The sequence below is a fragment of the Leuresthes tenuis genome, unplaced genomic scaffold, assembly GCF_036924035.1.
Source record: "Leuresthes tenuis unplaced genomic scaffold, fLeuTen1.0.hap1 SCAF_1, whole genome shotgun sequence".
In the NCBI taxonomy this organism is placed as follows: Eukaryota; Metazoa; Chordata; class Actinopteri; order Atheriniformes; family Atherinopsidae; genus Leuresthes; species Leuresthes tenuis.
The window spans coordinates 40179087-40204993 of NW_027325355.1; the positions used below are offsets into that span (position 1 = coordinate 40179087).

General features: G+C 42.3%; 2 protein-coding genes across 8 annotated transcripts in view; one reads left to right on the forward strand and one right to left on the reverse strand.

The window, feature by feature from the left end:
- The window catches only part of LOC140290166 (protein NLRC3-like), a 362014-nt gene that overhangs the window by 296158 nt on the left and 39949 nt on the right, over positions 1-25907 (reverse strand). Inside the window, exons 1-13 of one of the 3 annotated variants that reach the window (XM_072379326.1) lie at positions 23467-23547; positions 18651-18761; positions 18450-18566; positions 17595-17714; positions 16838-16957; positions 16133-16222; positions 13387-13465; positions 13018-13225; positions 11092-12880; positions 10673-10846; positions 4723-4885; positions 2258-2303; positions 622-2131 (exon numbers count right to left, since the gene is read on the reverse strand). In XM_072379326.1, the coding sequence (XP_072235427.1) occupies positions 1581-2131; positions 2258-2303; positions 4723-4885; positions 10673-10846; positions 11092-12880; positions 13018-13225; positions 13387-13465; positions 16133-16222; positions 16838-16957; positions 17595-17714; positions 18450-18566; positions 18651-18718 (3525 nt within the window). In that variant the 5' untranslated portion in view covers positions 18719-18761; positions 23467-23547 and the 3' untranslated portion in view covers positions 622-1580. Of the gene's footprint in view, positions 1-621; positions 2132-2257; positions 2304-4722; positions 4886-10672; positions 10847-11091; positions 12881-13017; positions 13226-13386; positions 13466-16132; positions 16223-16837; positions 16958-17594; positions 17715-18449; positions 18567-18650; positions 18807-23292; positions 23312-23466; positions 23548-25907 lie in introns of those variants that run through there. The other 2 variants (XM_072379327.1, XM_072379328.1) reach the window with 2 other exon arrangements.
- LOC140290202 (NLR family CARD domain-containing protein 3-like) overlaps positions 1-25907 on the forward strand; it is a 556114-nt gene that overhangs the window by 271048 nt on the left and 259159 nt on the right. The gene's annotated exons all lie outside the window — the stretch shown is intronic.

The window sequence follows — 25907 nt, forward strand, 5'->3', positions numbered from 1 at the left end:
TTTAAACATATTTAAAGTGGTTAAATGTTAGTTGTGTCAAAGCTATGGTACCTGGTTCTGGTTGTGGGTCCTGGTCCTGGCTGTAGCTCTGTGGTTGGGTGCTTTCAGCTCTCAGTCTGGTGTGTTTGAAGGTTTCTGCCCAGTTTTCCCTCCTCATGCCTGATCTGAGCTCTCAGCTGCTGTTTTTCACAGCAGGACAACACTTGACTTCATGAGGTTGCTAAAACAGCAGCTTCATTGTTTTAGTGACATTTCCAGTCCAGTTGGTCGCGGGACAGACATCAGACCGCTCAGAAAAACACAACCGCTGTGAGAGAAAGATTTTCACCTTTGCAACATTTTGCTTTGAGTCTCTTAAAAACTAATGTGTTGAATGTTTACAGCAGGGAAACCAGGAATATTGTCAACTCTTAAATATCTGAATAACATAAGAGATTAAACGAGTAATCAAATGTGTCTGGATCATCACACGTGCACGACCTTCCAGCTGTTTTTCAGCTTCCAGGAAGTCTGGTCTGTGATGGATCCTGATAGAAAAGCATGACTCAGTTATTTCAGAATAAAACTCTCTCTGCATAAACAAGTCTTGTTTTAACGGAGAGGTGGAAGATTTACACATTAAATGTGGCAAATAAGTCCAGTCAGATATCAATATATGATCCAAATCTTCAACAATCAAACCAAACAATGTAGTAACATCTCTGTGAAACATCAGCATCAGATTCATTGAATCATTTACGCTTTAAGGAAGCACGGCTGCATTTAGGTTGAAGTTCAGCTTTATTATTGTGAATCATTAGCAGAGAAGACAGAACAGATATAATGAAAACAATATTTAGAGTAGAAAACACCATATTAACCCAAACACTCCGCTCTGTTGCTTTCTTTATATGATCCATGTTTTTTTTTAAAGTTTTGCAACAAAAACTAAAACACATTTGAATAGAAAGACACATTTGGCTTTTTTTCTAACAATTTGACCGAAATTTCTGAGGTCTTAGTAAGATGTATGAGACAGGCTTTGGTCAAACTCTGCTGGTGTCATCACAGAGTCATCACACCTATGACAAGTTAACCAGGGGCAGGAAGAAAGTTTTCTAACAGAACTCAACTGTCTCTGACAGAACTGAGTAACTCCATCAGTTTAAACCAGAGTCCCTAAACATTGGAGCAGAATCAGTGAAGATCTGTCAGCAGGTTGGAAATTCATCTTGGCTGATTGCAGCTCAGTGATTCCTCTTTGATGTCACAGTTTGTCACATGTGCAGCAAACTAACTGCAGCTGACATGAACTGAATGGTCTCAGCTGAAGTGAGCTGCAGAGAAACACAACATACTGATATTCAGTGTGAAGCTTTGACTGGAAACACAGAAAAACAACATCCTGGAAGAATGGCAGCTTCTATCTTTAAAGGACTGGAAGAGGAAGAAGTTTCCAACGCATCATTTAGAAGAGTTTCAAACAGAAAGTGACTGAATCCATGAATCTGAAAAGGTGTTTCTGAGTGAAAGAGACAGACATGTACAGACTGAACTATCTGTTCAACAGTGATTCTCTGACAGGAGGACACTCTTTAGACTCAACACAGAGACACTGAGGAAACAGATGAACTGAACAAAAACCCAAAACCAAGATATAGAGGTTCAGTGAATGTGGTGTTGAAGGTGTAGAGGTGGATCAGTGTGTCAGAGGAGACTCTGTAGAAGGACAGAGTGCCAGCAGGACGGTCCACATACACTGCTGCTCTGTTAGAGACGGAGGAGGAGGAGGAGGAGGAGGAGGAGGAGATGAAAGTTGCTCCCTTTTTGTGACAGACGGAAAAACCATCATCATCTGAACATCTCAGACTCCAGGACTGATCATTCCATCCAAACATACACTCATCACTGCCCCCTTTTCTTCTGATTCCTCTGTAAGACACAGAGAGAAAAACTCTTCCTCTCCACTCGACCTCCCAGTAACAGCGACCAGTCAGAACATTTCTACACAGCAGCTGAGGCCGGCCATCAAATCTATCTGGATGATCAGGATATGACTGAAACTCCTCCACATGTGTCACCTTCCTGTTGTTGTCAGACAGTTTCAGGTTTCTGTTCACTGTGTTTGTGTCGATTGTGAGTTGACAGGAATCTGATGGAGAGAACAAACACAATCCAGCTGCAGTTATTGATCTATCATTTGTTCACTTTGATCAATGAGTGATGTGACAGTGTGAAGATGGTTGGATGTCATGAATCAGATGAAGAACACACTTACACTTCCTCAGACCTGGTGTCAACCATCGTTCTCCAGCAGGCTCCACCATGAAAGGAGGAGGGGTGTCAGAGCAGCACAGTCTCTTTCAGCATGCAAACATTGACATTACATGGCTCTCACACACACACACACACACATTGTTCTACACAGGAACAGGAAAACATATGGACAGAAACATTTGAATGGAGTATCTTTTCAGTCCTGTCAGTAATCTTTATTCAATTAGAAAGAAATAATTAGAGACCATTCGGTACGGAAATTGATTTGTTTGAAGTTCAGTTTAGATGATTTCTATTTGAAGAAACAGTACTTTGAAATTTGGCAAAAAAGTAATGTACACAGAGTGTATAGTGAGCTAACAGATCCCGTTTGTGGCTCTGCAGTTATTACTTCCAGTCGCATTCTCAAAAGATTGATGAGGGCCAAAGAGTGGCAAGAAACCTTTACTCTTCACCTTGCTCCTGCATGACAACCTGCAGATGAATCTACCGCTGCATGGACACTGAGTAACAACTGCTGTTACCAGTTGCGAAAACTGTGCATTCGTGGACAGGTTCTTCCGAGTCAAACTGGTCTCAGCTGAGGAATCAGACAAAAAGCGATTCGAAGACATCGATACAGCGACACTGTGTCATCTATCAGGAAAAGAGAATCTGAGGGAACCCATGGAAGGGGGCTTGTCTGTAAATGCCTGGTGGCTCAGCCCGAAGAAGCCACAAGATGCCACTTTCATATTGGCTCACCACCTGAGGGAAGGAAGTTTAAGGTTGGGTGAAGTGTGAGCTGAGCGACAGGAAAGGCGGGGACCATGGCATACCGATGGATCTGCATATTTGGAACATAACTTTGATGGCAGAGAAACAGCCGTTTAAGTGATTATAGGGACTGAGAGTCAAGTTAGGTAGCCGTAATGTCAGGGTTTCAAGGTAACTTAAAGGGTTTATTACAAGAAATAAAAATCACAGCAATGCTGGAAGAAAAGCTAGAAACTAAGGTACTAGGAGATACTAGGAGATAACAAAACCAAACACTACAACACTCGAGAGGAAACTTGGAAACACAGAAAAACTAGCAACAAGAGAAATAGACAAAGTGTAGACTATGGGGGTGACGGCGAGGATCTGACAAAGACTGAGAGGACAACAGGAGACTAAATGCTGTGGAGAGAATGATTAGTGATATGAGACACCTGAGGAGACTTAACACGGGAGATGGGGGTGGAACCGGAGACTGACAGGGAACTGAGGGAAACAGGAAATGACAAGTTAAACTAATAGGAAACTAAACAGACTAGAAACTAGGAAACCAGAATACAAAACTAAACCAGAAAAGCAATCCAGGATCATGACACGTAATTCTTGTTGACCGCTTTTTGCTTTGTTTGATTGCTTTGATACATACACAAACAGTGTACATATTCTTTCATCTTGTGTGTGTGTAATTAGAAAGCCACCAGTTACTTTTTGTGTTTCTTATTAAATACTCTGAAACTTACCTGGACCCACCGCGCTTTTCTGAGCCTCAGCATGTCATATAACATACAGGACCTATTCTCATCCTCTCAAGCAACTTTACAGGGATTGGAAAGCCGAAATAACCATGTTCAAACTAGGGCCAGAACTTAAACGTGTTAATTAAGATTTTATCAATTACACAAAAAACAAAACATTTACGCATTTTAATCACACTTATTATTGCACCACAGAATGTTTCTCACTGGATGGTTTCAGGCATACCGATTATACTGGAACACCAACTAACATTCATGACTTGAGACATAGGCGGCGCCAGGGCCCTACCTATTGACCCTACCCTAATGACACTCTGCAGAGCACTGGCAACAACAAAAAGAAAACACGAATGAAAGACTTTGGAGGGAATATCTCTTAAAAATATTTCCAAATTCACATTTATGTTGATTTCTGTCTAATCTAAATTCATTTTCAGGTTGTGTTGCTGTGATTCACCGTCAGAAGCCTCAAATCAGCAGGAGGATTCCTGAGCGTCAACATTCATGAGGTGCTCTGCATCCACCATTTATGGTCAAATGTGGGCTTATGGAAGCAGGGACACAGGTCTAATCCACATGTGCACATTCCCAGGTGGACAGTGATTTATAAAGGGGAACTTTACCTGAACAAGGTTTTATAAATATTTGTGCTAAGCTAGGCTAACATATCCTGGACCCACCTCTGTATCTGATCCAGGGTCAGAGGACCAACAGACACTTCTCACTGTTGTTCCTGCAGATGTTTTCCTTGGAGACCTCCTCCACAAATATCTGCTGTTTATGTTCAACCAGTGTTTCTGCTCTGAGCAAAGGAAAAAGGCTCCTACATATGTGATTGTTCATGTAACACTCAGCAGGAAGCAAAAACACAGGGCTGAGTGCAGGACAGAGAACATGTTTCCAGCTCTTTCTCCTCTATCAGACATTGTGTGTGGCTGCAGCAGGCCTCTCCATACCTGAGTTTGTGTGGATCCTTCAGTGCAGCCGTCAGCAGCTTCACTCCTGAGTCTCCTGGATGGTTGTAGCTCAGGTCCAGCTCTCTCAGATGGGAGGGGTTGGAGGTCACAGCTTCAGCCAGAGAAGCACAGCCTTCCTCTGTTATCAGACAGCCTGACAGGCTGCAGACACACAAAACAACACAGAAACTCTGAGAGAACTGCTCTGAAACTGAAGCTGAATGTCATCAAATGTTCAGAGAAACTGGAACTGTCTCACATTACTGACGTTGTGTCTTCATAAATCTAAGTCAGAATCAAACTGCACAAACCTGAATGAACCTGATTTCCACTCATTTTAGCCAAGAATACATGCAGACATTCCCCTGCTGAGTCATTTTCAGATAAAATATGGTCTGCACCACAGTGAGAGCAGCAGGAAAGAAGAAGCTGATTTAACAAATGTGAAACTGAAACGCTCATCAGTGAAGCAGAGAAAATGAAATCTGTTTTATTTGCCGATCTTATCACCAACAGAAGAAAGCTGCTGAATGGAAAAAATAAACAGAAGAATCAACTCTGTAAAGTCTAAGCAAAGGACCCTGAAGAGGTAAGAAAGAAATGGTGGCATTAGAAACTAGTCAACACATCAGAAGAATCTTCCTCACACATTGGAGTAAGTCATGGAGTTCCTCAGGGTTCTGTGCTCGGACCAATTCTTTTTACTTTGTACATGCTTCCATTAGGTAACATTATCAGACAGCATGGCATAAATTACCATTGTTATGCTGATGATACTCAGCTGTACCTGTTTATGAAACCAGATGAAACCAATAGGTTGGTCAGACAACAAGCTTGTCTTGAAGACATAAAGACCTGGATGACTCAGAACTGTCTACTTCTAAATTCAGACAAAACTGAAGTTGTTCTCTTTGGACCTGAGCGCTTCAGGGAGAAATTGTCGAGTCATATAGTTACTCTAGATGGTATTTCCTTGGCTTCTAGTTCTACAGTGAGGAACCTTGGAGTTATTTTTGACCAGAATTTATCATTTGACGCACATATAAAACTGGTTTCTGGGACTGCCTTCTTTCACCTTCGTAATATTGCTAAAATCAGGAACATCCTGTCTCAGGGTGATGCAAAGAAACTAGTTCATGCATTTGTTACTTCAAGATTGGACTACTGTAATTCCTTATTATTGGGCTGTCCCACATATTCTCTGAAAAGCCTCCAGCTGATCCAAAATGCTGCAGCCAGAGTTCTGATGAGAACAAACAGGAGAGATCATGTTTCTCCAGTTTTAGCTTCTCTTCATTGGCTCCGTGTTAAATTCAGAATAGAATTTAAGATTCTTCTCCTCACATATAAAGCTCTTAATGACCGAGCTCCATCATATCTTGAAAGATCTCATTGTAAGATATTTTCCTAATAGAGCACTTCGCTCCCAAACTGCAGGTTTACTTGTTCTTCCCAGAGTTTCTAAAAGTAGAATGGGAGGTAGAGCTTTCAGTTATCAGGCCCCTCTCTTGTGGAATAAGCTGCCAGTTTGGCTTCAGAAAGCAGACACCCTTTCCACTTTTAAGATTAGGCTTAAAACTTTCCTTTTTGATAAAGCTTACAGTTAGGGATGGCTCAGGTAATCCTGAAACATCCCATAGTTAAGCTGCTATAGGCTTAGACTGCTGGGGGACCTCATCTGTCACACCTTTCCTCACTTTGCTCTCTTTTCCCCCCTGTTTAATTTCTCAAATGATATTATGTACACGTGACATTATTGTGGTTATTAACTTGTGTTTCCCTGTTCCAACAGGTATCCTTTGAATGGTGTTATGGTGTTTTCCCCCCCTCTTTTCTGGCTTCTCAAACCCCAGCTGGTCGAGGCGGATGGCCACCCTTCCTGAGTCTGGTTCTGCCAGAGGTTTCTTCCTGTTAAAAGGGAGTCGTTCCTTTCCACAGTCGCCACAGGCACGCTCAGGACGGGAGATTGGACTGAAGACAAGCTTCGGTGCAATCTGTTTCAATTGGCTCTATATGAATGAATTGGATTATGATTACAATGAATTGAATTCCAATTGGCTTGAAATGGACTATATTATTTAAGTGCCTTGAGATGACAATTGTTGTAATTTGGCGCTATATAAATAAAAATGAATTGAATTGAATTGAATCAGGTGGCAGAAGGACAGCATCGGGGCGAATGGCTGAGGACCGGTGTTGTTCCAAAAAGTGATGGTCCACCAGAAACTGGTCTGATTCTGTGGGAGGCTGTTGGAGCTGTATCACTCCATGTATTTACCTCTGCTGCTTCAGTGCTTTGGATCAAACTGTTACAGTGTTCAAACACATCATTTTATGTCTGGGCTTATCATAAAGGCATGTCTTTGTGAAACTTTGAACTTTGCTTCCAAATAAGCAGATTTTTGGTGGAAGTGTTTCAGAGTTGATCACAACCAGGTCTACATTTAAGTTTAATGTGATTGGAGCTGTATTCATACATTGTTTCCAATGTTCTGGCTGTGTGTATGTCTTATCCTTAATGTTTCCAACTTATACTGTAACTGAATTGTACCATGTTGAATGTAATTAATAGACTGAATGTACATGAAATTAAACATGTATATTGATAATGGTAGTTCCCTTTCAGCCGATTCACTCGGTACAACACATGTAGTATGGGATGTTATGCCAGTCATCATTCCAGTCATTTCTTAGTTCTTACGCTCTTCACTTCACTAAGAATGCTTCTATTGATCTCAGGCTCCCTAGTTTCTGCTGGTTAGTTTTGTTCTCCCAGAAGGCTACAGTCAACTCTGAATTAGCTTAACCACTCTTGTTGGTGTTAGTCACTGCTGCCTGCTGGTTAGCATGCCTGGGTGCGGAGCGCTGATTTCAGGTGGTCATTCTCGTGAAAAGCTTACTTTCTCACCATGAGCACCAAGCTAAAACAAGGAAAATTCCTCTGTTCGCCCCTATCCTCAGGGGTGCATCTTGTTGCGTCATGAGAAGGACCAGCACGAAACGTGCCCCGTCTGTCTGGTTATCAATCCTGTCTGGAGAGCGTTGATGGAGCCTGAGATTTGAGCGTTCTGTCGCCAGCTTCCGTGATCCTTGACCCTGGAAAGATGGGTCAAGCTTTTGGAAAGACTGCTGGGTAAGACAGCTGCCTCAGCTGCTGACCCCCTACTCTCTGAGTCGAGTGACCCGGCTTCATCCGAGTCCAGAGACGAACATCTTTCGGTTGATGTCCCCATGTGTAACTGGGCAGACTACATGGATTATGTTGTTGGGTTATCAGAGACTGGGAAGAAGCACCATTGAGACTCAATTTAAATTTTAGGCTCACAAGGATGACGATGATGTCCTGGACATTAGCCTTGACGGTTGAAGTAAACTGGCCCTCCCCTCCTGCTCAAAAAGCTTTAAGCTTCGCAGGTTTTTATCTCTAGACTGAGCTACGGTGAAAAACATTCTGGACATTGTCTCGGAGCAAAGATCATCATCGAAGGTCTCGATAGGCGTCACGGTGCCCAGCTATGGAATTTCTATTGTGCCCAACTATTGGCTTTGGACTTAGAAGGTGCTGAGAAAGCTGGGTGGGTTAACCCCCCGCTCATGGAGCTGTCCTTAATGGCTTATTTGGCTGCTTATTTCCCAAAACCCTGGTGTGAAATGCCCCACCCCACTTCTATCCAAGCCCTGCAGACTCTCAGCATCTCAACTGGACAAAAGTCACAGAGCGCAAGCAGCCACAGCCTGCTGAGCTCTGTAACTATGCTTCAGACGTACCAGTCCATGTGTCTGGCAGAGCTTGGAGTACAAGTAACCCCAAATAACCCACCGGTATCCCTGCTGAATGAGGTCAGAGTCACCACGGATTACACCCTTCCTGTGTCCCACAGTATTATTCCCAGACGCAATGTGAGACCCAAACCGGTGAGTGCTCACAAACCTGCAGTATCATCACCTCCCCTGAAGAGGGCAGCAAAGCCAAACAAAGCCAGCAAAGGCTAACAAAGGCTGCTACAGCAGTTACTTTGTTGTTCCAAAGAAAGGACGGGGGCTCTGCTCTATTTTGGACTTATGAGTGTTAAACAAATACAGAGGAACGTACAAGTTCAAAATGTTGACACTCAGGCAGCCGCTGTACGCAGCCAGTCTGGGAGATTGGTTTGCTACGATCGATCTCATAGACGCTTACTTTCACATAGTAATTCATCAGTTTCTGTCTGTGGTCTGGATGGACATTTACAAAGTGTGTTGAAGTGTATGTTGAAGCGGCGCTAGCTATCCCTAAGAGAGAAGGTTATTAGCATCTTAGATTATCTGGGCAATTATGCTCTGATAGAGAGTTCCAGAGAGCAGGTTGCAACACACCTGTTGCTTGTTTTGTCTCACATTAAGATGATGGGGTTTTCCATGAATTTTCAGAAAAGCTCCCGAAAGTATCCCGAGTCAGCAGTTTTGATTTGTCAGGCAGAAAATATGCTCCGAGTCGAGCCGAGCGCATCCATCGAAGCACCGAGTGGTCACGTTTTATTGCTGCCTCGCTCACTTTCAGTTACTACTACTTTTCCGCCAAGATCTCCTCTCTCAAGCAGAAGGGGAAATACCGGCGTACTGCATGCCTACCAGTTGAGAGGTCCAATTTAAGTGCTGAGGGCCTGTCCTCCGCTGTTGTGGCAACAATTCAGGGTGCTACAGCATCTTCCACTAGAGGTTTATATGCCTGTAAATGGCAGGATTTTGAGTCGTGGTGTCAGGAGAGGAACACTGTTCCTTTTCAGATCTCTATTGTGGATGTTTTGACGTTTCTCCAGGAGCTCCTGGACAAAAGTCTCTCCTTTTCCACAGTTAATGTCTATTTAAGTTGCTATTTCTGCCTGTCATGTTGGTCTTGATGAAGGGATGCCAGGCGCTCATCCTCTGGCCATGCACTTTTTTAAAGGACTCTGTAGACTGAGACCTGTGATTAAATCAAACATCCCTTCGTGGGTTTGACCTTAAGTGTTTGAGGCCCTTTGTGGTCCTCCATTTGAGCCAATTGAGTCTGTGTATATGAAATGCTTTTCATGCAAGATGGAGGTGCCCTCTGTGCATTCGTCTTGCACTCAGTTTGCATCTGATGGCTTTAATGTGACTTTACACCAAAATGTGGCTTTCTTACCTCAGGTTATTCCATCTGACTCCAGCTCCAGTGTCATGGAGCTCGTCTGTTTCTACACCCCTCCTTTTGAAACTGAGGAGCAGAGGTGGTTACATTCCCTGTGCCCAGTGCGTTCGTTGCATGCTTACAGAGAATGCACTGGCATAGACACACATTACAGAATGTGTGTCTATGTGACCAGCTGTTTGTTTTGTAAATCCAGCCAGGGGTAAAGCTCTGTCTCGGCAGAGAATGTCTCATTGGATTGTAGAAGCTATTTCTCTGGCTTACAGCAGCACCTTATGGTGTCAGAGCTCATTCAAACAGGGGTGTGGCAGCATCATGGGCCCTGTTTAGAGGAGTGTCTGTGGGTGATGACTGTGCTACTGCCAGTTGGTCATCACCACACACTTTCGTTCGGTTCTACAGCTTGGATGTGACAGGCCCTTCTGTGGCTCACTCTGTTGTTTATGTTGGGTCTGAACTGCACCAGGGTGCAGGTTTGACGGCTGCTTTGCGGGGCGTGTATATATGTCCCATACTATATGTGTTGTACCGAGTGAATTGACTGAAAGCGAATGTAATGTCATGCATATAAGTTAAGGTATAAGGAACGAGGTACAACACTTTTGGAGGACAACTGACTGAAATAATTTAGTATAAATCTTGACATTATTTATTGGATGAAAATACAGCCCAAAAGGAAACTGATCAAATGACCCAAAAATACTTTCCTACAAGTTCAGGTATGTTCCTGTGGTGTTATAACAATCATACAAAGACCATCCACAGGTGTTCATGAAAACAGTTTGATGAATCCTTACCTGAGTGATTCCAGTCTGCAGTTTGGACTCTTCAGTCCATCAGACAGCTGCTTCACTCCTGAATCCTGCAGGTTGTTGTTACTCAGGTCCAGGTCTGTCAGACTAGAGGACTGGGAGTTGAAAGCTGAGGACAGAGCTTCACAGCTTCTCTCTGAGAGGTCACAGTCAATCAGACTGATAAGACAATAAAAATAGAAGGTTACAAAAATAAGTTATCAATTGTCTAATTAAATAATGAAATGTCATGAGAGTCATGCTCAAATGCATGACTGGATTTCTATCTTTATAAAAAGTGACAAAAATTGTTTCTTGTTTTGAGGTGACACTTCATACATTAAACTGAAATTAGAAAAAACATTAAGTCAAGATTGAAAGAAAATAATCAAAAAGAAATTTACATGACTAACTGATTAACTTACAGCGCTTTGTTGGAGGCTTTGACCACTGGCAGCAGCCTCAGAAGAGCCTCCTCTGAAGCAGAGTATTTCTTCAGGTCAAACACATCCAGATCTTTTCCTGATGACAGTAAGATGAAGACCAGAGCTGACCACTGAGCAGGAGACAGTTTATCTGTGGAGAGACTTCCTGAACTCAGGGACTGTTGGATCTCCTCCACTAGAGAACGATCATTCAGTTCATTCAGACAGTGGAACAGATTGATGCTTCTCTCTGCAGACAGACTCTCACTGATCTTCTTCTTGATGTAATCCACTGTTTCCTGATTGGTCTGTGAGCTACTTCCTGTCTGTGTCAGCAGGCCTCGTAGGAGACTCTGATTGGTCTGCAGTGAAAGACCCAGGAGGAAGCGGAGGAACAGGTCCAGGTGTCCATTTGGACTCTGTAAGGCCTTGTTCACAGCACTCTGGTAGAAGAGAGACTCTTTTAGTGTTTCAGACTCCTGAGACTTTGATTGTTCTCCCATCAGGTTGATTCCAGAGCTGATGAAGGTCAGATGGACATGAAGAGCAGCCAGAAACTCCTGAACACTCAGATGGATGAAGCAGAACACCTTCTCCTGGTACAGCCATCTCTCCTCTATAAAGATCTGTGTGAACACTCCTGAGTACACTGAGGCTGCTGAGATATCGATGCCACACTCTGTCAGGTCTGATTCATAGAAGATCAGGTTTCCTTTCTGCAGCTGCTCAAAAGCCAGTTTTCCCAGAGACTCAATCATCTTCCTGCTCTCTGGACTCCAGTGTGGATCTGTCTCAGCTCCTCCATCATACTTGACCTTCTTCACTTTGGCCTGAACCACCAGGAAGTGGATGTACATCTCAGTCAGGGTCTTGGGCAGCTCTCCTCCCTCTCTGGTTTTCAACACATCCTCCAGAACTGTAGCAGTGATCCAGCAGAAGACTGGGATGTGGCACATGATGTGGAGGCTTCGTGATGTCTGGATGTGGGAGATGATCCTGCTGGCCCGCTTCTTATCTCTGAATCTCTTCCTGAAGTACTCCTCCTTCTGTGGGTCAGTGAACCCTCTGACCTCTGTCACCATGCCAACACAGTCAGGAGGGATCTGATTGGCTGCTGCAGGTCGTGTGGTTATCCAGAGACGAGCCGAGGGAAGCAGGTTCCCCCTGATGAGGTTTGTCAGCAGCACATCCACTGAGGTGGACTCTGTAGCATCAGTCAGGGGCTCCTTGCTGTGGAAGTCCAGAGGAAGTCGACACTCATCCAGACCGTCAAAGATGAACACAACCTGGAACTCTTCAAAGCTGCAGATTCCTGCTTCTTTGGTTTCAGTAAAGAAGTGATGAACAAGTTCCACCAAGCTGAACTTTTTCTCTTTCAGCACATTCAGCTCTCTGAAAGTGAATGGAAACATGAACTGGATGTCCTGGTTGGCTTTGCCTTCAGCCCAGTCCAGAGTGAACTTCTGTGTTAAGACTGTTTTCCCGATGCCAGCCACTCCCTTTGTCATCACAGTTCTGATTGGTTCATCTCTTCCAGGTGGGAGTTTAAAGATGTCTTCTTGTCTGATGGTTGTTTCTGCTCTGCCTGCTTTCCTGGATGCTGTTTCAATCTGTCTGATCTCATGTTCATCATTGACCTCTCCAGTCCCTCCCTCTGTGATGTAGAGCTCTGTGTAGATCTGATTCAGAAGGGTTGGGTTTCCTGCTTTAGAAATCCCCTCAAACACACACTGGAACTTCTTCTTCAGAGCAGATTTAAGTTTAATTTGAGAAACTGAAGGAAGAAGCTCTAAATAAACACAAAAGAAGAATAGAAAGTTATTTTCTAAACCCCCTATAGAATTTATATCTATTGTTCTGTGTGTTGAGACATCAGTAAATGTGTCATTTATCCAGCAGGTTAAATCTTTAGAGAAATCCTCTTACTGCTCTGCAGACGGTCAGCCAGCTCCTCCTGCTTCATTCTCCTCAGGAAGTGAACTGTGATCTTCACTAATGCCTCTCTGCTGCTCCTCTGCTCTTCATCCTCATCCTCCCTCTGACTCTCTAAGCATTCTGGGTAATCTGGACTCAGAACCCCCTGGATCTTCTTCAGCTCCTCCTTCACAAAAGTCACCATGTTGTCCTCCAGCAGCTGGAACAGAATACTATATGAATTAACCAATCAGACTGAAATCATGGAGCCAAACATCAGATCCATGTTGGACACACTGACAATCCACTGGTCTACAAAGTGCAGCATGGAGATGACTGTGAACAGAATAGATGGAGAATAGTTGCTGTACATGTACAGACCATAAATATGGAGTCCAGCTGTGTTTGATGCTGCTGGGCAGACTGACCACTGGGAACCTCTGAGCTCAGCTGGTCCACTCTGTGGAGGAATCATGAAGAATGAGCTCACATTCTGTCTGTCCACACAGAGACAAACACAAGGTAAAGCTCCATGAAGTGATGTGTGGCCGTGAACAGTACGACTCCCAGTTGTAAAAAGGGGTGTCAAGATTAACCATGATCAAATGAAATCCAAATATTACATTAAAATATACCAACAAAAGAAATCATTGAGGCAACAGATCCAGGAGGGAAACCCAAACATCCTTCTCCCCAGCGACTCAAATCCCAAGGTGTTCACAGGCACTGTGTCAACACCGTGTATGGTGGCGACTTTGCTTTTGTTTACTGTATGTAGACTCTCTGTGGTTCTAATAGCTGGGGTGTATGTTTTGATTTTTTTGGCTGGATTAAGGACAGAGCACAAAAGTCACTCACCTTATCGAACTTACACTTCTGAGATCAGCCCTGCAGTTACATGCCCTCTATTTTAACCCTCCAGCCAACACACACAGACAGACAGACAGAGACACACACGCGGGCGCACACACACACACTGATATGCTCATAAACTCCATCATATAAATACAGAAACTAGGGTATATTTACAACAGGCCTATGAAACGGGTAAATGGGTAAACCAGGTGGTCAACAGGAAAATAACCTCATTTGAGCCCTTCTGAATAGGGTTAACCACCCTGATTGTAAAAATTATATTTATATAGTGTCATGTCTCTGCATTCAAAAAATTTGGTTATAATGGTCATTTTGTGTGTATTTTTTCCCACATCAGTGACTTTAAGTTTTAAATTGGCATTTAAAGGGTTAAAATTTATATTTAAAAAAATATATTTGGTAGTTTTGATTAGAACTGAGGTTGATGAGCAGATTTATGCAAAAAATTGAAAAAAAATATTTATCTGATATATTTTTACAGCTGGAAGCTTTTTTTAATGCCCTAGAAGGGTTAAAAAGGGGGACCGGAGGGTGTTATCCAACTACAGCGGGATCACACTCCTCAGCCTCCCTGGTAAGGTCTATTTGGGGGTACTGGAGAGGAAGATCCATTGGATTGTCCAATCTAGGATTCAGGAGGTGCAGTGTGGTGTCAGAGTTTGGTCTGCATTGCTGGCAGTAAGTTGGACATGTGAGGATTGGACTTTGTCAAGGCTTCCCGTTGTCACGGATTCTGTTCATAATTTTTATGGACAGAATTTCTAGGCGCATTGAGGCCGTTGAGGGGGTCCGATTTGGCGACCTCAGAATCGGGTCTCTGCTTTTTGCGGATGATGTAGTTCTGCTAGCGTTGTCAGGCCGTGACCTCCAGCTCTCACTGGAGAGGTTCGCAGCTGAGTGTGAAGCGGCTGGGATGAGAATCAGCACCTCCAAATGTGTGACTATGATCCTAAGCTGAAAAAGGGTGGAATGCCTTCTTCGGGGTGAGAACAAGAGCCTCCACAAGAGTGGAGGAGTTCAACTATCTCTAGGCCTTCTTCAGTGAGGGACGAATGAAGAGGGAGCGTGACAGGCAGATCAGTGCAGAGTCTGCAGTGTTGCGGGCTCTGCACCGACCCATCGTTGTGAAGAAGGAGCTGAGCCAGAAGGCGAAGCTCTCGATTTACCGGTCAATCTACGTTCCTACCCTCACATATGGTCACGAGTTGTGGAACGTTACCATAGAACGTGATCGCAAACACAAGCGGCCGAAATGGGTTTCCTCCGCAGGGTGTCTGGGCTCTCCCTTAGAGATAGGGTGAGAAGCTCAATCATCTGGGAGGGGCTCAGAGTAGAGCCGCTACTCCTCTGCATAGAGAGGAGCCAGATGAGATGGCTTGGATATATGGTTAGGATGCCCCCTGGACGCCTCCCTGGTGAGGTGTTCCGGGCACGTTCCACTGGGAGGAGACCCCGGGTAAGACCCAGGACACGTTGGAGAGACTATGTCACTCGGCTGGCCTGGGGACGCCTGGGGGTCCCCCCGGAAGAGCTGGAGGAAGTGACCAGGGACAGGGACATCTGGGTTTCTCTGCTCAAGGTGCTGCCCCCCCCGCAACCCAATCCCCGGAGAAGCAGTAGATGATGGATGGATGGATGGATGGATGGATGGAAGTTCTAAAGTTGCTTCTAAATGGTAAATTACAGGATGGGGATACAGCTGGCAAAATTAACAACAACACAGTTGATACCGCTGCAGATATCTTAGACATTTGCCAACCATAACTTAGACAAAATCAGTGAGGTCAAAGGTGATTACAGCAGCAATTTCTGATTAATAGCTAAAGGCGTAACTGTTTTGGAGACATGATACTTACATACAGCAGAGCTGGAGTTAAAGATACCAACATAAAAGTAATTCACCAAAAATGATGAGCAAAAGTAAAGAACAAAGTCAGACAAGAAGACAAAATACATTGTTCCTGTGCTGTGAGGTAACAGAAATACTGGTTCCCATGTCTTACAGAAACATTTTATCGATACTTTGAATTTTTCCCTCCATGGTATCAAAATGGAACTGAATACTTACTGAGTTTGAAATTTTTGTTTTGTGACCCTGAACGTGAACAAATGTGTTCCACAGAATAGGGTTAGTGAATCATTGTAGAAAACAGTGCAAAGCTTTCATTTTAGAAATCTTTTGGATAAAAAAAGTTGAATAAATTAATCTGTGAAACATTTTGTTCTTTTGACATGATTTTAAAGAACTTACCTTTGTTTGACACAGTTGCATTTACGTTTGCCGGATATATGACATTTGTTCTTGAGCACATGGTGGGTCTCAGGATCTTCCAGCTTCCTCCTGATGAAAAAACAAGTGTCGGGAACATTTAAATGTTAATAACAGATCAAATCTGTACAGCAGAGGGTATTTTGTGTGTAAAAAGCTGAATATTTTCACTATTCGCAGCTCCAGTATTATGGGAGATAAAATCCGTGTTTTTCTCAATGGAGCCTGATGGGTGTGAGAGCGACACTTTAAAAGGCTACTTAACAGAAAATATCACAGAAAAAAACATAAATGTAGCCTATTTTCAGGTTGACCGAGTTTTTTTTTTTTTTTGCTTTTCACTCCAAACTTCTGGAAACATTCTACTAAAACACTGACTGTGGAGTTAAAAACTCACACAAACACACTTCAGAATTCTAACACTGTGTTAGAGCCAAAGCACAAAGCTGACACCTGCTGGACCAGCTGGTGTCCGACACTTAGAAACACCTCCTCCAACATCCATTCTTTCCTCTTTGACTGCTGTGTTTGTGGAAAACATCCAACACACACCGCTTCACATACGAACATAGAAATGGATGTGAAACCGAGCTGAGCTCACATTAAACACATGTTGGAATAAAAACTATTTTAACTGACTTTTACATTTAAATGTTGTACATTTCATAACATTTACACTCAGCTCACCTCTTCAAGGATGGATGTTGGTCTGATTTGAATGCAAGAGGAGGATCCTTTGACTGGTCACTCTGCATGGACACACAGCTGGGTCCAGGTTCAGGTCCAGATGCCAGTCTCTCATGGATCCTGTTTGTTAGAGAAAAACACTTTTTTTTATTAGAGCTTACCTGTTCAGTATTCATGTGTAATGTGCACAGAACCTGGAGAGTGGCCACAGAAGGAAGCAAAAATTCCCCTTATCGACCAGGTGGTAGAGACAGCAAGTAGCCGTTTCTAAAATGACTTGCACCAAAGCCAACATGTTGCAGTAGCTTTCATCACATTGTCGTAATCTTTGTACCTTTGTACCCTTTGTCCAGTTTTTCTGCAGAGATTTTTCTATTAAATTTCTAGGTTTTGGGAGATATTTCTATGCTGTTTTGGAATCTTTGCGGCTTGAATATTTCCCTGAATACTTTGGATTCCTTTTCACTGATGTTACGGTGAGTTACAATGCAGATGACACACTGTTATGAATGTAAAATCAGTTAACATGGATGAGATTGGAGCTCTCATGAGAACACAGCAGTGAAAATGCAGTATGTGTTTGATCAGGACATGGCTGCAGGAACAAATACTGGACTCCACCACCTCTCTACTCAGCTTTTAGATTATGTAGGCAGACAGCTGCAGCAGCTAAAGAAATAGTAGCTGTATTAGAGTGATTGTCATCCTGGAACTGTGAATGTACGTTACACTGTTACAACATTTACACTCAGCTCACCTTTTTGCACCTGAATGTTGTTCTACTTTGTACTTCATAGGGAAATAGGTGGACAGGTTTCTCTGCACGGACACACAGCTGGTTCCAGGTCCAGGTCCAGGTCCAGGTCTCTGATGGCTCCTGACAGAAAAACACTTGTTTTCTTCAAACTAAAGTATTCAGTGATAGTGTTTGAGTCTGCAGTGAGACGGCCTTTCAGAGAGTCAGTATGGCTGCTGTGGAACAATGTTACAGCTCCCCCTTGTGGCAGCTCTGCCACTCTGCAGGCAGACGTCAGCAGGTGTGTGAAACTGGAAGCTGGATGTAATTTTACCTGAGAGAAAACAGGAAGACTGAAGCTCTGAGCTTTCAGTATGGTTCTCTGACTCAGTCTTTACTGTTTGTGTGATCAGATTCATTCTGCTCTTTCAGAGACAAACTACAGCTGCACCACACTGGAAAACACTGACTTTGAATATTTGATTTTTCTGGAATGTAAAGTGTCAGATTAAAAAATGAGATCTTTTCACCAGATAACATGAGCAGGTTTATTAGGAGAGAATTAATAACAGATCAGTTACTAACATTACCGGGTTGATGGGTTGATTTAATATTTCTACATCAGCCGCCCTGTTCACTACATAATCAGCATCCTGTGAAAAAGCCACATCAGTGGACAGATATTCAGTAATATTCTCCCTTTGTTTTAATAAAGAGCTGCAGGACTGAACTAAAATATCACATTACACACATGATGCAGCTAATTAGTCTCATCAGAAACATCAAGAACTGATCCAAGTCTCAAGTAATTCAGCTGAAAACTGGTTATCATCTGAAACATGATGCAGCCTCCACTGAATACTGACAGATACTCACTGTTGGGCTGTTGGAACATCATGTTGGAAATCAATCAACCAATCATGTGACTGGTTGCTCTTAAAGGACACACAGCTGGGTTCAGGTTCTGGGTCTGGTTCTGTTCCAGGTTGGTTCCTGTGAATAAAGGTGGTTTGGTGATGTGAGTGCTGAGCTCTGACATGGAGAAGAGTCATGGACAGTTAGAGATGGTCATCTCACCTCTGAGCTTTGCTCTGGCTCTCATGTTCCCCACACAGAGTGGTTTTAGCGTCCTCACACTGATCCATGCTGCTGAATTCACATCAGCTCACACACACTTTCTACCTTCATCTGCAGAGGAAACACAAATCATTCACCTGCACATCAACTCAAATCCTCCTTTCCATGTGTCAGAGGATCTTATGCTCTGATAATAAACTGAAATGTGTTTCAGTTGTTACAACCAGCATTAGCTAGAAGCAAATTAAGGCGAATACCCCTAGGGTCAGCAAGAGTTGGGGTGGAAGATGACTCACAGGCAGACTACATGGCAACTGACACTGGAACAAACCGGACTATGAGGTGGAGATGGGACTCAGTGAAGAATAGGGACATGGACCTATTCTCTAGGGCTAGAACTTGGTGGAATAGTTCTCAGAGCAAAGAGAGCGTAGCTGGAGAAAATAAAGGTGGTAGGCCAGAGGGAAATAAACTCCATGTTTGTCCTTGTGGCAGAAAGTAGTTAGAGGCCTTAAAATGCAGTGTGGTAAAAGAAGTGGCCGCATCGATCAGTACTTTTTAAGACTTTTTAAGTCGGAAAACCACAGTCTGAAGGATATCAATAACACAGCTACGGAGGAGGAGGTTCTTAGAAGGGATACACCTGATATTGAGGTGAATAGGCCAGTTAGAGAGAAAAATCTGGAGCAGAAAGCTAGAGTTAAAGGGGAACTGCAGTATTTTTAAACCTAGACCTTATTTACTGACCTTATTGTCCTTCAGTAGATATTAAGATTCCTCGAAGCCCCGTTCACTCCGTTACATGGATCTCAAGTAATCTAAATATCTTCCAAAGGACACCGACTTTCACCAAACAGATCTCGGTGAGTAGATAAATACATGCCAGAAATAAGGTTCTGGCATGAAAATACTGGAGTTCCCCTGTAAGTGGCCTAGGGCAAATAGCAACAAAGAATGGGAGGCAGTCAATAAAGATGCGTTATTAATATTAAGTAGGCTAGCAGGAAATGCAAGCAATAAGCTAGAGAAGATGGGAGATATAATTTATTCCTATGGTGCAGAAAGAGTTGGGGTGCAAGATAGAAAAAGGGTTGAGAGAGTACAATCCTCGTCTCTCCATGTTTATCTTTATTTCCATGAGGATCTCCTGTTCATGCATTTTACGATGGTGGAATGGTGGAACCGAGCGCTACCAGAACAGGGGCAGAGAGCACCTCCTATCCCAGCACTTACCTTGTACTTCCCTACCCCCTCTATCTCTGCACTTTATCTTTCTGCACTTCCTTCTATGCCTGCACTCTATCTCTACTCTGTCCCCTCTGACAGAGTCGGACTAGCGGTTTCCTTCTATGTAGTTTGCTAGCTTTTTATATAGCTTGTTATATCTTCATTTGTAAGTCGCTTTGCTAAATGCATAAACATAAACATACTTCATTACTTTAAGAACCGCAGAGATTCTTCATTACTTGGAGACTTTATTAAACTTCTTCTTCTGTTCTTTTATCCAGAAACAAAGACTGCTGCTTTCTCTCCTTCCTTCCATCTGCTCGTGGTCAGCCTCTGCCACCGCTTAAATCCGACTCATTTTTCTAACTACTTCCACAGCCTTTATTGTTGCCTGCATTAGTGATAGAATCATTGTTATCCTTGATGCTCACATGATCAGAAATATTTCTTTTAATTTAGAGTAACTGCTAATGCTGCCACTATTGGACTGTAAGAAAATTTTGCTTGAGTTTCGCTATCATAGTCAGAGTCAGAGCCCTTAAATAACAGAGCTGGGGACTCGGACCTGGACGAGTTGCACTTAAGTTTCTTTAAACTGACTTCAGACTCAACTTGAACTCATCCTCAACAGACTTCAGACGTGACTTCGACTCGAGGCTCGTGAACAACCTTCATTTCATGTTGTTATTATTAGTCTCATTATTTGTCTGTCATTCATCTTTTTGTATGATCTCTGGCTCTGAGCTAAATGCCAACGTCACATGCATTATTAACTAAATAGTGATCAATAACTTCAATGTTATAAAGTACAGACACCCCAAACTCACTACACAGTTCATTAACCTCCTACAGATTACGCTACGACACTTGGTTTGAAAAAAACTATTTTTTTCATAGTTTGGAGGAATTTTTTATTTAAAAAGGAATAACTATTCAATTCAATAACTATTACAGTGTAGTATCATAGACCTCAGGTCGACCACTCCTGTTACCTCCTTGGTACTACAACAATTAGTTTGTGAGAGATGGCTTTAGTATAATTTGGGGTATTTCAATTTTGTTACATGTGAGAATGGTGTGGTTGCCTAATTGCCACTACCATGAACCAATCAAATGAAGGATGGATAGGGTGATTAAGTCACTGGCCAATCAAAAGCAACTTTCAGTTAAGCTCTGCCTTCAGTGGTATTTCAGTCTGCAAAACCTCTATCATGGAAAGAGGAAGTGCCTATGCATATGGGTCCCTTTGAAAATGTGTCCGCAGTCCTGCTCCATGGTTATATGTAAGTAATCTTTTCATTGTAGTTCCTAATATATTTGTGCTATGTTTGTATACTTATTCAGGCTCTTAAATTTCTGCTAGATTTTCTGCTTATTCTACTAACTGAAATTTTACTGGATATCAGCTCCAGACTAATGTATTTTTTCTGAATCTGAATAAATAGCATAAAAAGACAAAGACACATTATGTTCCTAACCTATCATTAACCATATTGTGAAATAATTATTAAGGGCATTTTTAAGTGGGAAAACTGTAAATGTGATTTTTATTTTTTAGTTCTTAGTTATGCATAGATATTTTCATGTACTGTTTGTGTGAAGTGACAACGATGACTTTACTGTAGATTTTAGCTTCATCAAGACTTTATTACACAAACTCACTTTAGTTTTCCCTTTCCCTAAGTTAGAGGCAATTTAAAGACAATTGATAGTAAAAAAAAAGGAAGCAGAGCTCAGAGGAAAGACTTGTGAGCAATGGCAGGTGGAATGGAAGCTATTGTCAGATCAATGAAGAATGTTAATTTTGCAAACAGAGAAACAGAGTATTCCTCAAAAATCTGGTCTGAACTATCTGTAACCCTTTTTGGTCATGATAAAAAGAAAAACGTCATTGGCTGTGGGTTATATGGACCAGAAATAGAAAAGGCATGAGGGACCTGACTATTAAACAACAGGACAAGACAAAAAAGACTGAGGAAGAAAGCCATGCGAGAGACCTAGTGTCAGATGAGGACACAGAAGAGAATGAGGAAGAAGACAAACAACAGGAGATGCCATTACAGACAGGAGCCTGACCTAAACATGGAAAGATATGTAACAGAAAACAATGGAGAAAGTTGCCAGTGGTATGAAAGAGGGTCACAATTTCAGTAAACAGAAAGAAATAGCAAAAAATTGTTGGCAACCATGGACCAACATGTTGTACAACAGTTTCCGACAGAAAAATCCCAGTTGTACTCTTGCCTTCAAGAGCCAGCATATCAAAACTCCTCACAGCCGTAAAATGAATAGTCCATATTTAAATATCAGCACAGTTTGCACATTCCCTTCCTGTAGCACAAAATACTTATTTAAAAGGAAAATGGAGCCAGTGGGAGAAAACCCCGTTAAGATTTCTGCGCTCCAAAAACAAAGAATTTCACACAAGTGAAAAATTTCAAACAAAAACAAGTGAAAAAAAATTCAGGCCGGCAGCAAACACAAGAAGAGGGAAAATAGCAAGAGCTATACGCAAAGGAGTGAGCCAACTGTACTACAATAAACTTTTAAAAAACACCTGTTGCCAAGCTGATTCCAGGAAACATAACCCAAAGTCCACGTCTGCCACAGAGGTACTTTTTTGCTGATCACTAAAATTAAACGACTGCTCTTAACAGATTAAAACTAAGTCAGTGTAATTTGCACTCTCCAGAGCTATTTTTTGTAAAGGAAGCATTTAAAAACATTAAGCATCAGTGAGGCAGTTGTATTGACATCCATGGCTGTCTGAAGGGACAGTTTAATTGTTGAAAGTATTGCTAATGCTGTATGAAGTGATTACAGTGGCATTGTAGGTTAATGCCCTTTGGACATGCAAACCAACTGAAGTTACTGTGGCTGTTGTACAAGATGCTGCTCCTCATAAAAATTCCCAGAAATGATGAAAAATGCCTTTCTTTCAAACCAAGTGTTGTAGTGTGATCTGTAGGCGGTCAATGAAGTGTGAAGTGAGTTTGGTGACGCCACACTGTATCATAGTGAAGTTATGGGATATTTTTTGTCTCTTTTCGGTGTTGCACTTTCCCTGTGCACGGACCGTCTCCCTGTGCTGCGCTCACAGCCGGCGGCACGTAAACACTAATGTTGTTGGTGAGGCTCCGACGATGGCTCGTTTTGATGAAAGTTAGGTTGCATCTCGTTGTCTATCATACAACGTTGAATATATGCGTGTTTTGTGTTTTAACAACGTTTCACGTAAGAGTTATTGATCCCGGAAGTTCGAATCTGCCAATATCTTTCCAACTTTACCCAAGTTATTAATAGGCCTATTCTCAAAAAGAAGAGAAGTTCATGATCGCCTGACCGACTGCGATCTGAGCAGACTAACTATTTCAGGCCGAATGTTTTACATTGAACAGCTTCATTCAGGACTTACTGACACCGGAAGTGACAACATGGCGGACAGGCCGAACAGCTGCCTCCTTCGTCCCGACTTCACGGTTCCAGCTGTGAGTCCGGTACCGTGAAGTTTGGAGCACATATTTCTGCCAGAACTGAGCTGCCCACAGCTGATGTTAACGAGTCACACAATAAAAATAGCTGAAATTACCTTCAGATAGAGCTCCACAGGAGAAAATCAACTGCGCCACAACAGGATGGAAAGTGAAACCAAACTGGGAGGCGCAAGTTGTCTCCAATAGAAATGATATCCCCTGACGCGGGAGCGCGCACTCGCTCAGTCGAGCTGGCTCCTCCTTACCAGAGCCTTATGGAAAGTTTTTACACCTCTCTTCTCCTTACTATGCTTGATATCACGCACGTTAAGAAAAAATAACAGTATTAAGGTCACTTAAATTATTGTTTGATGGTTGCCGTTGTCAGTGAGGTTTTTCTAAGTCTGTCATTATTTGCAGCACAATACATGCTTCGATTTGTCTGTAGCCAACGTAGGGCACTATGATTCATTTCAAAGAGCTGAGAGCACCCGCTGAAACAATCGTACTGTAGCCGAAACCATTTACCACAAAAAATCCTTTTTTATGATCTTTTAATCATGCATGTGTCACAGGGTGTGTGTGTGTGTGTGTGTACGTGTCACAGGGTGTGTGTGTGTACGTGTTACAGGGTGTGTGTGTATGTATGTGTACATGTGTCACAAACGGATGCTAATTAGAGCAGCGAGCCCAACCCACCTCCAACCAGGTGGTGATTGAACTTTTGAGCTACATGAAGGACAGAGACTCAGCCGACGTCTTTACTCCATTTCACTTCATTCAAAAGAACACAGACTTTTCTGCTCAAGCGCAAAACACAGAGTCCTCTGCTAGTCAAAATCAATTGATCCGCACACCATCAAACTCTTAGTAAATTGTAATTAGTGTACACAGTATTTACACTTTTAGTACCGTATGAACATATTTAATCAACCGTAACAAAATAATAATTATACAAAATTAATCATTTGTAACTTTTGCTTTTAACTTTATATAAATTCTACTCTTAACCTTTTAAACATGTATATTTTATTCTGTATGAAACCCTTTAAATATTTGAATAATTTCAACCTGTCACATATTCCCCCTCAAAAAAAAAAAGTTGTCCCCAGGACCTTGACAAACGAAAAACTGGTCAATACCACTGCCATGTCAAATCGAAGTGAGGGAGGGTGAATGCAAGCTTCACCCCTCCCCCAGTTAAGTCTCTCTTATTCATTGTATAGTCTACCGCTGACTGTACTTAAACTTATCGAACGGCTGATTGTGTCAGAAGAGTTTATTTACTGCACCTGAGCAAGAAAAGGGGGAGGGCCATTAGTTATTTGCATGTTTATTTTGGTTTATTTTTTTATGATATTTCTCACTAATTTTGCCTAAGTTTGATTTCTTTCCATTGCTTTTGGCTTAACTTGTTTAGTGCATATAATTTTATTGTAGGTAAATATTTCTAGTATTTAGTTCGCGTTACTAATTCGCCACCCAAAGTAGCTGAAATTAATCAATTTGGTAAACGCATCAGAAGATGAATGAGTGGGAACTGAAGGGTCTGCTGATTTGGGTTCTCTCTAGTTTCCCCTTCTACACCTGCGGCCGGGGCCATGCGAGGGGCCATGCGCTGCTTGTGCCCAAGGCCATAGAGGACACCGAGGTCGTGTCCTCGGTATTTTTTGCTTAAATTGGGGTAATTTTATATTTGAAGAGCCTAGAGTAGCGCGACTGTTTAATAAAACAGTGGCTCAGTTTGGGCAGACGCACCTGATTCAGATGAAATTGATCTCTACAAAGGATTGTCAAGTTCTGCACAAGCCTGCTAATGGTGCATTGATCTGAATCAGGTGTGCTGAAGCAGGGAAACATCTAAAACCTGCAGGACAGCGGCACTCGAAGACCGGATGTGGACGTCCCTGGTCTAAGGTAACTACCACACACAAGTCGGACTTTGATGTTGTTACCGTTCGTGAGTCAGTCAGTCACCGGATGCCGGAGCACAACGCAGCAACACTGCACAGAGCAGCTCGTGCGGGACAGGAAGTCGTGCGCACAAACAAAATAAAACACCCGATTTTCAAAATAATAATAATAACACATCATTTTCTGTGGTAACTTGCCCTTACTTCATGAGTCACCATAAACGTCCTTCAAAAAGCCTCAGAATTCCCCATTTTTACCTCAAATAAAAAAAACTCCGCACCGCCCTCAAGGTTTTTTAAGATTTCTGACACATCTGAAAACATGATGTTGAAATGGAGTATTGTTTTCATTTCTATCAGTTTAGTATTTGACTGTGTTTATAGATTCAAGAGTTTTATTTGTCATATACATAATCATACATAGTACAATGTGCAGTGAAATTTTCTTTTTACCTGCTACCAAGAATTAAGGATTAGAATTTAAATATGAATATTTCAAATAAAAAAAAACATTGCACAATAATTCCACAGAAAATGAGAAAAATGCTTCAGTAAAAAAGTGTTGAGTGTAGGGTATTAAAATATAAGTGTAAAAATTTACAATATTAACAATATTATTGAAGTTAGCATTAAGGTGCAGGTGA